The sequence below is a fragment of the Sinohyriopsis cumingii genome, chromosome 14, assembly GCF_028554795.1.
Source record: "Sinohyriopsis cumingii isolate HCF-2022 chromosome 14, ASM2855479v2, whole genome shotgun sequence".
NCBI lineage: Eukaryota > Metazoa > Mollusca > Bivalvia > Unionida > Unionidae > Sinohyriopsis > Sinohyriopsis cumingii.
In genome coordinates, this window is record NC_142974.1 from 31436566 (window position 1) to 31453281 (window position 16716).

Sequence of the window (16716 nt, forward strand, 5' to 3'; positions counted from 1 at the left end):
AGACAGATTTTTAAGGGAAGCTTTATTTGTAGACCTTTTAATTTCCATAATTCTATTTTTAGCATAAAAGCCAGCCGTATACAATATTGTTAGTTTGGGGGGGGGGGGGTGAATTTGATTAGGGGGGTCACTGAAAGTTTGACAGTTGTTGACGGGGGGGGGGGGGGTAAAAAAATTGCCAAAAATTGTTGACATAACTAATGGACGTCCCCAATGATGACTGGGTGAGTAATGATCTCGTGTGGCTGTCCGCTACTGCCAGTTGCTGAAGGACCCCACGAGAAACCTTCCTAATCGGCAGACGTGTTATTCCAGAACCTTTGACTCCTCACATTCAATGGTCCAACATGAGCCATGGTACAAACGTCATGGGAATCACTACTGACTATAGTCTCCGGGTTGAAAAACCCCAAAGGAATTTAACGTCTCGCTGGAACAGCTCTTCAGCTGGTTATTGTTTCCGTAAAGTCGACAGGTCCCTAATAAGGTTCCTATGCATTGTAACAATATACGGAAACAAAGCACTATAAGTATTTTGGCCGTGGTCAACTCTACGGATAGACCATAGAAATCGCCAAGACTAAAATGATACACCATGAACAACACCGACAACCAGTATGAACTATGTTAATATAAAATACAAAGGTATTTTTGGGTACATTGTTCCGTGACAAGCTGAAAAGTCTCCCAAAACTTTTTGATCTTTATGATTGTTATCATATGTGTTGGACATATAATTTCAACTATTGCATGATTAATACTCGGAGTAAACCCCTGTAGTTTAGTAAGCTGTTGGTAATATTTGAATAACAGAATAGTGTATGACAAACACGACACGATATTGATTTATAGGAAATAAAAGAAAACATTACTGAACTTTCTTTAAGGGAAATTGATTGCAATTCAAACAAATCTTCTTTTTTACCAATAGATCTTAGAATGTAAGCTGATCTACGTTTTAGTTTTATTACATATTTTCACGCATGCATACACACACACACACACACACACACACACACACATATATATATATATATATATGGAGCTTTAATGACTATTTGATTTTTTTAGTTAACTATTTTTGACTAAATATAATTTATTTTGCATTCTTACCAGTATTGCTATCTGTCCAAAATGTACACCGATGCTTTTCTTATCTAGATCAAATATTATTTTTAATCGGCATAAAGTAACTATTATTGTGCCGATGTGCAGTCACCCTAATACGTACATACATATTGCATGTATGAATGAACGCACGCACACACGCACGCACGCACACACGCACGCACGCACACACGCACGCACAACATTGTCTTTTTCTTCACAGATTTTGTCAGCAGAAGTTTCATAAATAAATTCTCTTGTACACGTAGTCTATTTCTAAAATGCATTTCTCTTATATTACACTCAATGGTTTCTACTTGTGTTTACACACAGTTGGACGTTCTTATTTTACACTCAATAGTTTCTACATGTGTCTATACAACTTTGGACTTTCTTATTTTACATTTAATGATTTCTCCCTGTGTCACACAGTTTTGGACTTTCTTACTTTATGTGAAACCTAATATTCTCCTACTTAATATATTTTTCTCTGGGACTCGAACTAGAGATCACTAGAACATTTTGTTATTAAGACTTCTAAAATTTTATTCTTGGATTATTTTTGGATTTGATTTGTTAAACCGTAAGTTCGTCTTTTTTTCTCTCAATTTTTACAGAATTTTTCCAGGGAAATAAATTATTATATTTTTCAAAGCTTGTTGTTTTCACTCTTTCTTGTGTTACTGTTTATTCGAACCTAAACACGGAATATAAGAATGTTTTCTTTGCTAGATTTTTCTTCGTTTTGTTCGCTAGATGCTTGTTTGTTTTTGTTTATAGTTGCTAGATATTTCCTCTGAGTGTTTTCTTTGCTAGATATTTCTTTTTTGATATTTTTGTTAAATATTTATTTTGGGTGTTTTCTTTGCAATAAATTTCCTTTTGGTGTTTTCTTTGCTAGATATTTCTTTTAGGTCTTTTCTTTGGCAGATATATCATTTGAGTGTTTTCTTTTGGTTTGTTGTTTTTGCTGATGAATGTGGCCAAGTTTGCAGAATGTTTTTTTTTTCTGGTTGTAAGTGGTTGCTCTCAATGTATATTTTCATACTTTACAAATTCACTAACAGGGTTTGTGGGTAATGCAATGTTTCGTTGCGATGATAATTACATGGTATATCATTTTGTTCGTAACTGATTAAAACAAGGTCTTAAATACTGGACATATTGTCTGGACTTAATTTAACTTTCAAAAAGTCTTTATATAATACGGCCATCCATCACGGTCTTCGTAGTCGATATTTACAAAGGCCTCCTTGCTGGGGTGACATTGCCCCAACGTTTATCTTGACCTAATGGCTCTTCTACCGTATAAAACATTTTATAAAAAAAAATCCAATTGAAAATTTCACCAACCCAATGCATGTGCAGTTACTACAGCAGATCGGGATCTATGTTCTTTGCAGTTTGGGTCGACTTATAAGCGAGTACATAGGGTATATATCAAGGACTCCTATCAAAATCAATACATTCATGGACATAGTATATTGTATAGTTAGATTAAAGCTATTGATTCTGTCCTTTGTTGTGTCTAAAATTTCAACTAAGTTGTTTACGATTGCATTAAATACTCTCTTCTGAATTTTCGTCATGCTCTTTGCATATTCATCTAGCGTATGTATGTATGTATGTATGCGTTTTCAAAGATCACTATTATGTGACGATAACGTTTGTGAGTACAATTATATAATATGGGAAGTAAAAGAATGGAACAATGAATATCGCAGATATATGTTGTTGTTTTTTAAAATTCTTTCTCCTTTTGTTCCGTTGTGTGTATAATGATGTAAAGAATCGCATTAATATTATTGGCTTTTCGTGCATTGAATATGCTAAACGACGTATAAAAAAATCATCAATAACTAAAGAACAATGAATGTATGGAACATCCTGGCCTTGCTAAGCAATAGTTTGAGAGTAAATTTGAATATAACACCTTCTTGATTCATTAGTCAATGTCACGATTAATGTATTATTCAAATGAAATTATCCCAATCACCAATACTCAAGAACTGGGTCTTTTATCGGTCGTCTTGGTCCTCACTCGTCATTTTACTATACCTGTGCGTAGATAATTAGCCTTGTACTAGATAAAGATCTGATCTGTTCGGTAGCTTTGACATCTGTGTAAATAGCCTTAACTCTTGACTAGCGGTAAACTTCTACCGTATAATACCGGGTCAAAACATTTACAGGAGAAATTAAGGGTACAGGCAAACGGGATTTACCATCTTCCATCAAGAGCCGTACACTTTGAAGTCCTAATACAAACTATTTGTAATAAATTACCACGAATTACTTTAGTGCCTTGTGTTGATTTTACGCAAATACGTATCGAATGATAATGAAGTTTAATCGGAGACATACGGCACTTGAAACCTTGCCATTCTTACTTGCCTTTTCTCGAAGGTGCTCCAAATGAATTTAGTTTGACGTACCACTGAAATTCAGCTAAGTAATTGCTTACATCAGTGACAAAATGAAATAATTAGTACAATGTTTGCTCTTCTTCAGCGTCAAAACGAAAGTCTTTGTGATCAAGAGCAGGTATATCACGGATAACCTTGATTGGTACAATTAGTCACGAATTTAGCAACTCTTTTTTATGAATACCGTCAGAAACAGGGACATTTAATAGTGAACATTTTATAAATAAATGATTAGATATATAAATACATGCTACAGATTTTAACTGCTTATGGGTCTGATAAACAGCTGGCATTATGTATAGGAAAATACATTAAAGTCATATGTTGCCTCTGTACGACAAACTGTTTTCAACTTTCTTTCTTTTTCTTTCCATTGGCCCTTATGTTAGTTATTTCCTTTAGAAAAGCATATAACGCAAGCACCAACTACCAGTCTACATGTTAGTGTGTCTCTCTGTAACTATGTGTGTAATATGTAAATCCACATTCTAAGTGACAGGAGTATCCGACAGCCGACATCCATTATAAGTAAAGTGGGATACTTTTGCGTCAATTGGAAAACACATTACAGCTCCTCCCCCTTGGGCACGTTTAGCGTTAATACTTTTTAGCACATGCTGGGAACGTTTAGCGTTAAGGGGAATTGAACATGGGGAATATTGGGTCTGTAAAGCGACAAGGGAAAGTTGGGTTTCTGTACAGGGTAGCGGGTAGCTGATAAGTTCAGCTATTTCAGCGGGTAGCGGGTAAGTTCAGCAAGTTCATATACTATACCAATAAGCATCGCTTGGCGGAGTGGGACATAAAACGTCTTTTTAGACAGATACATATATATACGACACATACATAGATTGATGAACATCAATATATTATACAAACAGCTATACAACCGACTACACAAATGTTTAGGCGAGAAAGCAAATCTTTTCGAAGCATATGAGTGGCCCTGAAAATGGCCTTTGGCTTTCTTCTAAATTCTTCATTTCCTCCACCAACTTCTTATCTTTTTCTTCTACATTCTTCTTTTTCTCTTTCTTCTCCTCTTTCTCCTTCTCCTCCACCTCTAAAGACAAAAGATAGCCTTAATGGTCACAAAACATCGATCTGCTTTGTTACGGTTTCTAGAAGAGTGACGATCAGAATATGTCACTAAATGTTCTAATGAATATCCAAGACTGCGTTGATGAAGAAAATACACCCAATATTGTCCACACACTATGGAATCTGTGCCATGTAATTTCAAATTATTGAATCGTGTCGTCTGGGCATTTCTTCTGATAAAGTCTGTGAAGTTCTATGTGACCCACTGTTATGCGTTGGGGTGGGATGCTCCCAATATTTATTTGAATTACTGTGGAATTCCCACCCTGGCTCGTTTTTGTAGGAAGTGAAATTAGTGATAGAGAGAGGTAAAGCTACGAGCCCCCAGTCGGCAAGACCGACAATTAAATTATTAATAACACAAAGGTGGAATTCAAAGAATAACAATTTAATACAAATTAAACGATATTAATTTCTCAACCAATCTTCTTCCTCTCGACCATGTAACAACCTATTTCATCACGTGATTATAGTATGAGATGGCTTTCCCCTGTACTTGGTTTCTACTCATCTGTGTTTACTCCGCCAATTCCTTTCCTCCTTCCGGCGTTCCGTACTGCGATTCTTCCCTATCCTCTTCCCCTTTTGTCTCCTGTTCTCCTCCTTCTCTCTCTCTTTCTCCAGCAACTAGGCTTGTTCTCGGCCTACTGCCTTGTCCTATCCTGTCTCTTTGAGACTCGGGACTTCAATACCCGGTAGTTCTGTCCCCAAAAGCTTCCTTTACGAAGCTTTCTGTCCTTGAATGTACCAAGGTTTTTCCCGCCAAATCACGAGTGGCTTCCGGAGTTATTGCTACAACTTGTCAGCACGATGCTTCACAATGTAATACAGTTCATCCATTTTTTAAATTTTTTTTTCTTCTTTCATCACATGTAATGTAATGATAAACCATAAATTCAGTTCTAACGTTTTGCTTAAAAATGTCTTCGCTTTGTCTCCGCACTCTGAGCCAGGAGAGCTTAGATGTGAAGAGCCATCAATGGGGAAAGGAATGACCACGCAAGTTTTTATACCACCGATGCAATACAGCTTCTTCCGAGATGAGACTCCAAGCTTCATTCAGACATTCGTTCAAGTTTTCTTCTTGACTCATCATCAGACATGTATCATGTTGCATTTGACTGGGATGATCGTTTTGACATCCATAGCAATCTTTCTTGATCAATTCCGTAATTTTATCTACCAATTGCTTGCCTTAACAGGAGACTAAATATTGTTCTTGGTCTGGCCATCTAGACTTCACAACTATTTCATCTTCGTCTTTGTCTTAGGGTTCTACTTTTACGGTGTCCTCCCATTTCATTTCCATTGATTCTCCCCTATTCAAAGAAAGATTACAGGCTTCCATAGTTTCCAATAGTCTAGAATAACTTCTCTCAAACTGTTGATTTCTATGGTATTGTCGAATTCGGCGTACAGGATGACGTTCACCGTGTTGATTACGGGTATTGGTTTTGCAAACTGAAGTCCCACACAAATCTACCAGATTTTATAGGGTGGAAATGTCCCTCGTCGCTGCCTTGGTCTGGAATGAAATCAAAGGCCCACAAAGTGTAACCTTAGGCATAACCCTTGTACGTAATGCCGTCCTGACTGTCCCGTGGCTTCGCACAGGGACAAGTACGATCTCAAGTAATTCTTCTTCTCGTCACTAAAGTCAGGTTCGAAAGGCCTGGTACACAAGGTTTTGCCATCTCGACTGACTTCGATCTTGGACGCGCTATAGTGTTGAAAGTCAAAAGGATTTTCCTCGAAGGCTCCAACGACGGATGTATGTTTGACGATAACAATGATCAAACGCTTGGGTAACTGTCCTTGGAACAGATGCTCTTCTGTCATGGATCATACCTATTGAAACTTTTCTTGTCATAAAACGGTCAATATATTTATTCACCCAACCTTCGCCCTAGGACAAAACGTTAATAAGACCTGATGGTGCGAACTAAAATAACGACCAAACGTTGACGAAAGGCAAGAAATACCAGTCAGTACTCACTAAATTAACGACCAAACGGTGACGAAGACAAGAAATACCAGTCGGTAATCACTACATTAACTACCAAACGTTCACGAAAGACAATAAATAGCAGTCGGTACTCACTAAAATAACGAACAAACGTGGACAAAACGTTAGTAACACCTAATGCTTAGTACTGAAAAAAGGAATGACAGATAAAGCAACAAACTTTACATGAAGCTGGTGTAACAAGTGAATCTGCTAAAAAGGTATTTGCTAAAAAAAAACCTTATATAATAATTATTGGCGGTTGTGTGCTGACTAAATCTCTCTCTCTCTCTCTCTCTCTCTCTCTCTCTCTCTCTCTTTGTTGCAACAGGAATTTATTTATGCAATAGACAAGTTATTTTGCTATGTCTTTGTCTTTAAGCGTCCGCCACCCTTTGGGTGATGACTTAAACATCATTGATGTCCCCATCCTATCTGCATTTATACACATTCTGGGCATCAAATAATACAGCCGTTTACGGAATCAAGAGTATTATATATCACTATAAACTGTCACTGTTCAGACAGCAAAGATATATCATTGAAATAATTGTTAAAGCTATAAAGCAACGTCAACAATCTAAATCACACACATATTCTTCTTTTCTTCTTCTTCTTCTTCTTCTTCTTCTTCTTATTATTATTATTATTATAGTATTATTATTCTTATTATTATTACCGAAATATTTACGATTGCTCGCATTTCTTCACGTTGTCTTCGATACTAAGTTAGTTGTTATACTTCCAAAATACAATTTTGTTTATTTAAAAGAAATAAAAAAGCATCCTCCCCACAAAAAACAAACACCCCCAACCCCCAACTCCACCCCACCCCCCCCAAAAAAAACCCCAACACTATCAAAAACAACAAAAAGACAGACAATCTATTACTGTATCTAACTGTACATCTTGGAATAAAGAGAAACGTAACTGGACCAGATGTACGAAATTGTGCTTGCTTAATAGACGACTTGGATGTAAGTATACGTCAATGCTTCCGAAATTACTCTTAAAAAGAAAAACACAACTTCATTTCTGGATTTTCTTTGTCATGAATCAAACACGACCCCGTTTGATGGTTGAATGCGTAGGTTCACGAATGTTTGTATATAAAAACTATGATTAAACAAACATCCGGTAAATTGATCGCAATAATTTGAAGTAGATAAAATAAACTGAGGGACTTTTGTCTGTATTAAATCATCAAATTTCTATTGAAACTAACCTCTCATATTCTCTTTGAAATATAAATCACACGGCTGAAAATAAATCCGGGTCTGATAACGAGGTAAGGTTTCGCAATGGAGGTATGCAGTCACTGGCGTATTTACAGACTCTACGTATCACTATAGCGTTAGATGTGAATATAGAAAGCACTAGTGAACACACACACACACACACACACACACACACACACACACAGACACTACTATAAACCAACAAATGAAAGTTTTCATAATTGTTATACCCAATGGTTGATCATAATACTCGGATATTTAAGACATTCTCTAGTCTTCAGGCATTATATTAGAATTTCAATATACATTACCGGTCGCCTAGTAGTTAGACCGTCCGCCTCGAATGCGGCAGGTCGCAGGTTCTAACCCCGGCCAAATCATGCGAATGTCTTATATTAAAAAAAATGGCACTTATGGCTGCCTCGCTAGGAACTCAGCATTAAGAGGTTACTATTAGGACTGGTCTGTCTGGTGTCAGGATAATGTGACTGTGTGGGACATCATGCTACATGTCTGAAGCATGATGCCCCAGTGCTAGAGATCACTATAAACTGGCACATTGCAGACATCGTAGCGATATGAATTAAATTTTGTTAAAGCGACGTTAAAAAATCTAAACCACACACACGCAAACGCACACACATTACCAGTCTCCTGCAAAGAAATATACATTCAGAATTGTTCTTGTCTAGAAAATTGTTTTCTTGCTTCTGACTGCCTTAAAAAAAATTCGATGCCTAAATTGTCTTCTGATGAATAATTTTATAGTGTATGATGCTGTAAAGCAATCAAGACCAATCATAAAGTGATTAGTATATGATGTAAAAATATCCGGACCAGTCACCATTATTACGATTTGATGTAAAAATATCCGGACTAATCACCATTATTACGATCTGATGTAAAAATATCCGGACCAGTCACCATTATTACGATATGATGTAAAATTATCCGGACCAGTCACCATTATTACGATATGATGCAAGAATATCCGGACCAGGCACCATTATTACGATATGATGTAAGAATATCCGGACCAGGCACCATTATTACGATATGATGTAAAATTATCCGGACCAGTCACCATTATTATGATATGATCTAAAAATATCCGGACCAGTCACCATTATTACGATATGATGTAAAAAATATCCGGACCAGTCACCATTATTCGGATATGATGTAAATAAATATATGTAGCAATCACAACAGTGTTATCGCATTATATTGTAAATTTATTTGAACCAATCACACTATTATTAGTGTTTGATTGTACTAAACTTAAATCATATTACCATGCGCATTCTGTGTAGACAATAATATTCCTACAGTACACAGCGTGTAGTGTTTTTCGTAAGAGGATCTGTATGCTGTGTAGACAATAATACTCCTACAGTACACAGTGTATAGTGTTTTTCGTAAGAGGATCTGTATCAAGGTAGAAAGAATTTTCTCTGTCCTGGAAATTTAATTTGACCTTTACTGTCCAATTCTTAGTCTTGCAGATGGACAGTTTAATCATCAAGTTATCAAATTCTATTTACAGGAAAAGGATCTATTTTGAAAAAGGAAGAAAACATGTCTCTCTACAAAGTCAGAATTGTCGTATATTATCAGTGATATTTAGCTGCCCTTGGCAAGAATCATACTTTAAAAAACTCTCACAGGAGTCAAATGTTTTACCTATCTTATAAAAAACTCTGGTTGGAGTCAATATTTTTCCTACTGCATTCTCGCATGGAATTAATGTACAGTCAGACATTGTATACAGTTAAGAAAGTGTATCGCGTACCATTTGTGCTGTGAACATCACGGATTCATTCTGTACAAGTTAAAAGCTTTTGACTTAAATGTTTGGAAAGACGTAGAGAAAAAAAAGATAACAGCAAAGTTCAAGCTAAAGGAAACACGGCCACCCAAAAGAAACGAAGAAAATCAGAAAATAATAAATAGGACTTCCTATTTAGAGAAAAGAGGAAACTACCATATATTCTAAATCGTAACAATGTGTCAAAACATTTCGGTAAACATCTATCTATCTATCTATCTGTCTATCTATCTCTCTCTCTATCTCTCTCTCTCTCTCTCTCTTTCTCTCTCTCTCTCTCTGGCTTCTTGATCATAATGCAATGTTAACATATGCTAATATTTTAAATGTATATAAGATCCTTAAGACAATAATCAATGCAAGTTTTGGGTTTGATACTGTAAAGTTTTAATACAAAAAATGATTTATATTTGTATCGTTTAACACATGTCTTGAACATACCAAGGAAGTCTCGTACATTCCATTAAAACACTGCATAAGAAATAGTTTAGGGTATATCTTCTATCTTACTTCTATTCATATTTATTGTCTTGCACATCAGTTATGATAATATGTTAGTTTTCACGATATCCATATTTGGACATGACCGATACGAAACCTTTTTTTTAATGCATTCACTTTTGAATGTATACGGTATCTACAGTTGGTATTATTTCTAAGATGTACAACGCGATTGCTCAAACGCTCTTTTGATGAATACTTATTTTGTATATAAATACGGTAACCACAAATTGGCCTTGATAATCGAACACAGTTGGTAGCTAATTTATTGCGATACATAGGGTCGATTATTGCAATCTGTAATGATGAAGAGTAAGCAAACGAATGATAAAAAATGATATTTACCCATAACATGGGCCTTTAAATTTCATAGTGTTCAAACGCCTTTGAACTTAATGGTCCACAACTTGATTTTTGAACAAAAGAATTTCTATTTCATTGTTGAAAGCTGTGTTCACGATGGGAGTAATGCCAATATATCAGATTTTAAAACAATCTGTCGGAAACTCTTCTGACAACTGCTCTTGTGTTCATTACCTTAGTGACATTATAGTCGCATGGACGTGTTTAATTTGCATGGACGTGTTTAGTTTAATTTGCATGGACGTGTTTAATTTGCATGGACGTGTTTAAGTTTCATGGACGTTTTTAAGTCTGCAGAGGAATGAATGGTAAGTAACAGGCAAAAGCAAAATAAAACAAACACCAATTTTAAAGGAATATTAAATGTGTATTACTATATTTTAAAACTCTTAATTATGTAATTAAAACATTTTCTAATAGAATTCCAAGGCCAATAACCATTCCTTTATCTTCGAATTTGCATGAATTGGAAATCTAATTTTATACTGCCACTTTTACTAACACTGTACTTACAAAAATTGTTTTGTTTCTTTATTTTCAAAAAGAAGCAGGTATGCCCTGCAAGTACAAAATAGTGACATGTCTGACGTTGTACATCAATAGGAAAGCTTAATAAAACAATCACATTCTTAAACGGGATATTATATATATATATATATATATATATATATATATATATATATATATATATATATATATATATATATATATATATACAAATTTGATCATGCAAATAAAGCTGAAAATATGTCACAAGATTCTGTTCAAAACGCTTAGTAAATATTAGCTTAAGTTTCGGACTGCTTATTTTACTAACTACGCAACTAACTCTCCCGACCGTGACTGACTGTTCGTCCCCCCCCCCCCCGGCAAAAAATCATGCAGGTGCCCAAGTAGGTGTCAGTGTCTAATATTAAAATCCAAGATATATGATAGTGTCAATCAACATATATGATTGTGTCAATGTCTAATATTACAACCCAACATATATGTATGTGTCAATGTCTAATATTATAACCCAAGATACATGCATGTGTCAATGTCTAATATTATAACCCAACATATATGTATGTGTCAATGTCTAATATTATAACCCAGCATATATGCATGTGGCAATGCCTAATATTATAACCTAACATATATGTATGTGGCAATGTCTAACATAACCAACCAGAGTTTTTATTTATCTGCGCGTGTCAGTGTCTAACAGAATAAACCAACTTGTGTGTGTGTGTGTGTTTGTCAATGTCTAACAATAAACCAACATGTGTGTGTCAGTGTCTAACATAATAAACCAACATGTCTGTGAGTGTTTCCATGTCTAACACAAATAACCATTTTGTGTGTATGTATGTGTATGTGTGTTAATCTCTAACATAATACACCAACCTATATGTGTGTGTCAATGTCTAACACAATAAACCAAGCTGTGTGTGTGTGTGTGTGTCAATATCTAGCATAATAAACCAACGTGTGTGTGTGTGTGTCAATGTCTAGCATCATAAACCAAATTGTGTGTGTCAATGGTGTCAATGTCTAACATAATTAACCAACGTATGTGTGTGACAATGTCTATCATAATACACCAACCTGTGTATGTGTCAAGTATAACTCCATAAAACAACGTGTGTGTGTGTCTGTGTGTGTGTGTGTCAATGTCTAACTCCATAAACCAGCTTGTGTGTGCCTGTGTGGGAGCGTCAATGTCTAACTCCATACACAAACGTGTGTGTGTCTGTGTGGGAGTGTCAATGTCTAACATAATACAACAACTTATATATATGAGCTCATGCATCGAACTGATTGAACTGAAAGTAGTTGGTTGAGCCAAAGAATTGTACGCGTATTGACACGTATTCTACCGTGTGTACAAATTTAGTTGAGAGAGAGAGAGAGAGACTGGGGGGGGGGAGGGGGCAGCATACAACCGCTAAGAATTACCTTACGATGCTTTTCTTTTAGCAAGTACATTTGTCTATCTGAAACTTTTATTTTACACAATCTTGATGTAAAGTTTGTTCCATCAAGTCATACTTGCGTTCAATCAATGTTTGGTCGCTACTTTAGTGGGCATCATTAGGGTCTTCCTGGCGGTATGTCAGCGTTTGGTAATTATTCTAGTGGGCACTATTGGGGTCTTTCTAGAGTTATGTCAGCGTTTGGTCGTTATTTTGGTGGGCGCCATCAGCTAATACGAGGATTATTTCAAGGTTTGGGCACCAACACGGCCTTATTAACAATTTGTCAACGTTTCGGTTGTTATTGGATTGGGCCTTATTAAGAATTTGTCAACGATTTGGTCGTTATTGGATTAGACACCAACACGGTCTTATTAACAATTTGTCAACATTTGGTCGTTATTGGATTAGGCAACAACACGGTCTTACTAACAATTTGTCAACATTTGGTCGTTATTGGATTGGGCACCATCAACTATTACTGGAGTTCTGTTTTCAACGTTTTGGTCGTTATTTTAGTGGTCGCCGTCAGATTATTGTGGTGGACACCATCCTCTCTATTCAATTAACGTCATTTTCTTATTCACTTGCTTTGGTGTACAAGGTCACAAATCCAGGTGGGTAACTCAAATTTGAGATACAAATGCAGTTAAAGAAGGAAATAAAGATCACTCACTGGAATGGCCAAACAAGGCAGTAAAGGTCTCTTATTGGAATGGCCAAAAAGGCAATAAAAGTCACCAACTGAAATGGACAATCAAAATAATAAAGGTCACTTACAGGAATGGCGGAAAATGTCATTGCAAAGCAGGCGACCTTTTCTTACAAGTATATGTAAACTAAGTTATTAATGACTCAGACATTTTGTACCTATTTATATACCCAGTTGACTGCTCTACATAGTTGATAACTATAGCAGGTGTGACTGTACTGCTACTACTACTACTACTACTAGTAGTAGTAGTAGTAGTAGCAGCAGCACTGAAAATAATAATGCATGGATTGACCAGAACATTCTTGCGAGAACTGCTGCAACGTCAACGGTAATAATTCAAGTAATCCTGTTTTGCGTCGACTTGAAAATGAAACTTCTCGATTACTTTTTATTAACTGTATACACTCACTTGTTTGGATGAATAAAACGTGACCCGAAGACTGAGAGTCAGAATTCATTCAAATCATCATAAAATGTCTTTGTAGTAATGATCCCAATTGCATGGTATTTTCAACTCACCTTTATCTTTGAAAATATCCCTGCACATTTCAAAAGCTGTCAGTTTTATGGAACTATGAAACTATTATTTATTTATTGGCAAAGCCTGAGTCTTTTGTTACTGTATAAAAGAGTCTTGAACATGAAATCGCAAACTTCAAACCTGGGGTTCGAGTTTTCAACTTTAGCCAGTCAAATATGAATTTAAAAATAACATAGTGATTATTTAACATGGATTAATGGATGGATGGATGGATGATGGATGGATGAATGGATGGATGGATGGATGGGTAGGTATATTGTTTGTAGTCTGTTCTTCACTTGATGAGAGAAGGGATACAATCAAACCAATTGACCAATTGATCAAGGAATTGATCATTAAATATCGATCAAACGAAGATATATCGAGGTCATGGGTCTTATAGAAACATGCCCGTACTACTATTCATAAAAGACCTTGGGTGCGTTTAAAGTTCTCGTTTAGGAACAATAAATTATTTCAAGGATATTTCATGGGCGGTATTATATAGCTTAAAGAAGCTTCCTAACAAATAGTTAAAGTTTTTTAATAAAGTAGAATCGCTTCGTTTATCAAACATTTCGCACGATAGCATGGGGAATGTATATTGCTCGGTCCTGCCCTCTGTGATTTGATTACTGGAAAAGTATTACATAGTAGTGTAATATTCCAGTATTTCTTTAAAAGTAAGACATGGAAAATTTTGATGAAACTGAACCCACTGCATAGGAAGGCTTGCAATGTTCTGACAGAATATTTCGAAAGGGATAGTGGTATAACATTACAAATGACTGTGGTATAGCGTTACAAGAGCTAGAGGTATAACATGGTAAGAGTCAGTCGTATAATATTACATGATATAATGGTATAACATTACAAAATAGTGGCTCGACATTGAGAGATAGAGGTATAACATTACAAGAGACAATAATATAACATGATAAGAGATAACGGTTAAATATTACAAGATACAGTGGTATAACATTGCAATAGACTTTATCTTTTGTTAAACCTGTCTTTGTGGGGAAAAAAAGTGTCTTCTGAAGAAAAAAAATCATTACCCAAATAGATATTTTTTTCTACAATAAATTTGTCCATGAGACCTTCGAAACAAAAATCCATATAAAACAGGAGATTTCTTTATACAGGTGATCTTTAAGCAGGGATGATGCGTTTATACTGAAAGTTTACCTTGTCGGTTTCTATTTATAGGAAACAGTTGTGGATGAAGCAGACTCCGAAGTCGCATACAAAAACTTTATTCTTGAATGTAAGTTTGACTTTTTTTTACATCTTGTTGCATCACTCACAGAAGCAATTTTTCATCTATTTGTATTTTTTCTGTAAAGATTATAATGATCTTGATCGTATTGTAAGATAGGCCTAGTTTCCTTTATGAATTTAAAAAAAAGTTAAACGGTTGATTGCTGAGAAATACTTATTTGTCACCCAATTTTGACCCTTTTTTCCTAGTTTAATTTAGAGGTCAATAACAAAACCATTCGTGCGTTTTCTTGGCATATTTTTACAAAATCCAATATATTTTGTAAACAGGAAAATCGAGGAAAAACATGTTTTCTTTACCCAAATTTCTACATACGCTCTGAATGTTCAGTGATACGTTCCTTATTTTCCATCAGCTAACAAGAGTATTACTTAAAAAATCTCAATTTGTAGAAGAGAATTTGAGGTATTCAGTAACACTGAATACTGATGTCTGATGGAGGTTTGATACTTACGTAATAGTCGATGCATCACACAGAGAGAGAGAGCGAGAGAGAGAGAGAGAGAGAGAGAGAGATGTGATATACCTTCTTACCTAGTTTTTTTCTGAGATCATTGCTATTTCAAACGTTATGTTCACCTGTACATTATTATTGCGTCCTTTGGTAACTAGTCTAAGTAACATAAATGTCCATTACTTATTTTAGTAATACTTTAGTGACATGAATTCAGCCATTATTCGCTAAAATTAATACACAGTGATTGCACTTATTTCCTAAGAGATCAGAATAAAGTGTTACCAGAAATCACCCTTAAACATTATGACTGCTAAAAGACAAAAATCCTCACAGGTCATCAGCAGAGTTAAACTACTTGTGAAATATCCAAAACATTTTGTTTTAGTTTTAAATCTGTGGTAATTGTTTCTCGAAATGACAAATATATTCTGCGCTCAATGATGTTAATGTATGATGTCTACATAATTGACGGCGAATCTATGCTATAAGGTAAGAAGTCCATTAAGACTTTCGCCCGAATTAACACGACTTTGCTCTAAGGTAACAAGTCCATTACGACTTTCGCCCGAATTGACACGACTTTGCTATAAGGTAACAAGTCCATTACGACTTTCGCCCAAATTAACACCACTTTGCTATAAGTTAAGATGTCCATTAAGACTCTCGCCCAAATTGGCACGACTTTACTATAAAGTAAGAAGTCCATTAAGACTTTCGCCCAAATTGGCACGACTTTACTATAAAGTAAGAAGTCCATTAAGACTTTCGCCCAAATTGGCACGACTTTACTATAAAGTAAGAAGTCCGTTAAGACTTTCGCCCACATTGACATGAATTTATTTCTTCGCAACCGTCTATATTAAGGACCTTGCTTACTACTGAATTGAACAAGAGTTTACTATTTAATATGACAACAAAATACGTTTATTCTTAAAATTGAACGAACACTATACTGAATTCAAACGTTTACACGTGATTCTTGCAGCGATCAGAAAATGTTTCGAGCTGTCTTTTGTGGAAGGAAAGCCTACCATTAATGTGGACAATATCTGGCCGATTCTGAAGCTACTAAAAATCGACAAAAAGGATGAGAAAATTATCGACTTGGTTAGAGAGGCTGGTATCGAAAGTGAGTAACAATTCTGACATACATACGCAAGCACTCTCGCACGCATACATACATACATACATACATACATACATACATACATACAT

At 35.5% G+C, this 16716-nt stretch overlaps 1 protein-coding gene across 1 annotated transcript in view; it reads left to right on the forward strand.

The window, feature by feature from the left end:
• LOC149783516 (uncharacterized) overlaps positions 1 to 16716 on the forward strand; it is a 44820-nt gene that overhangs the window by 18707 nt on the left and 9397 nt on the right. The window contains exons 3-4 of the mRNA XM_089931758.1: positions 14972 to 15029; positions 16487 to 16630. Of these exons, the coding sequence (XP_089787884.1) occupies positions 14972 to 15029; positions 16487 to 16630 (202 nt within the window). The remainder of the gene's footprint in view (positions 1 to 14971; positions 15030 to 16486; positions 16631 to 16716) is intronic.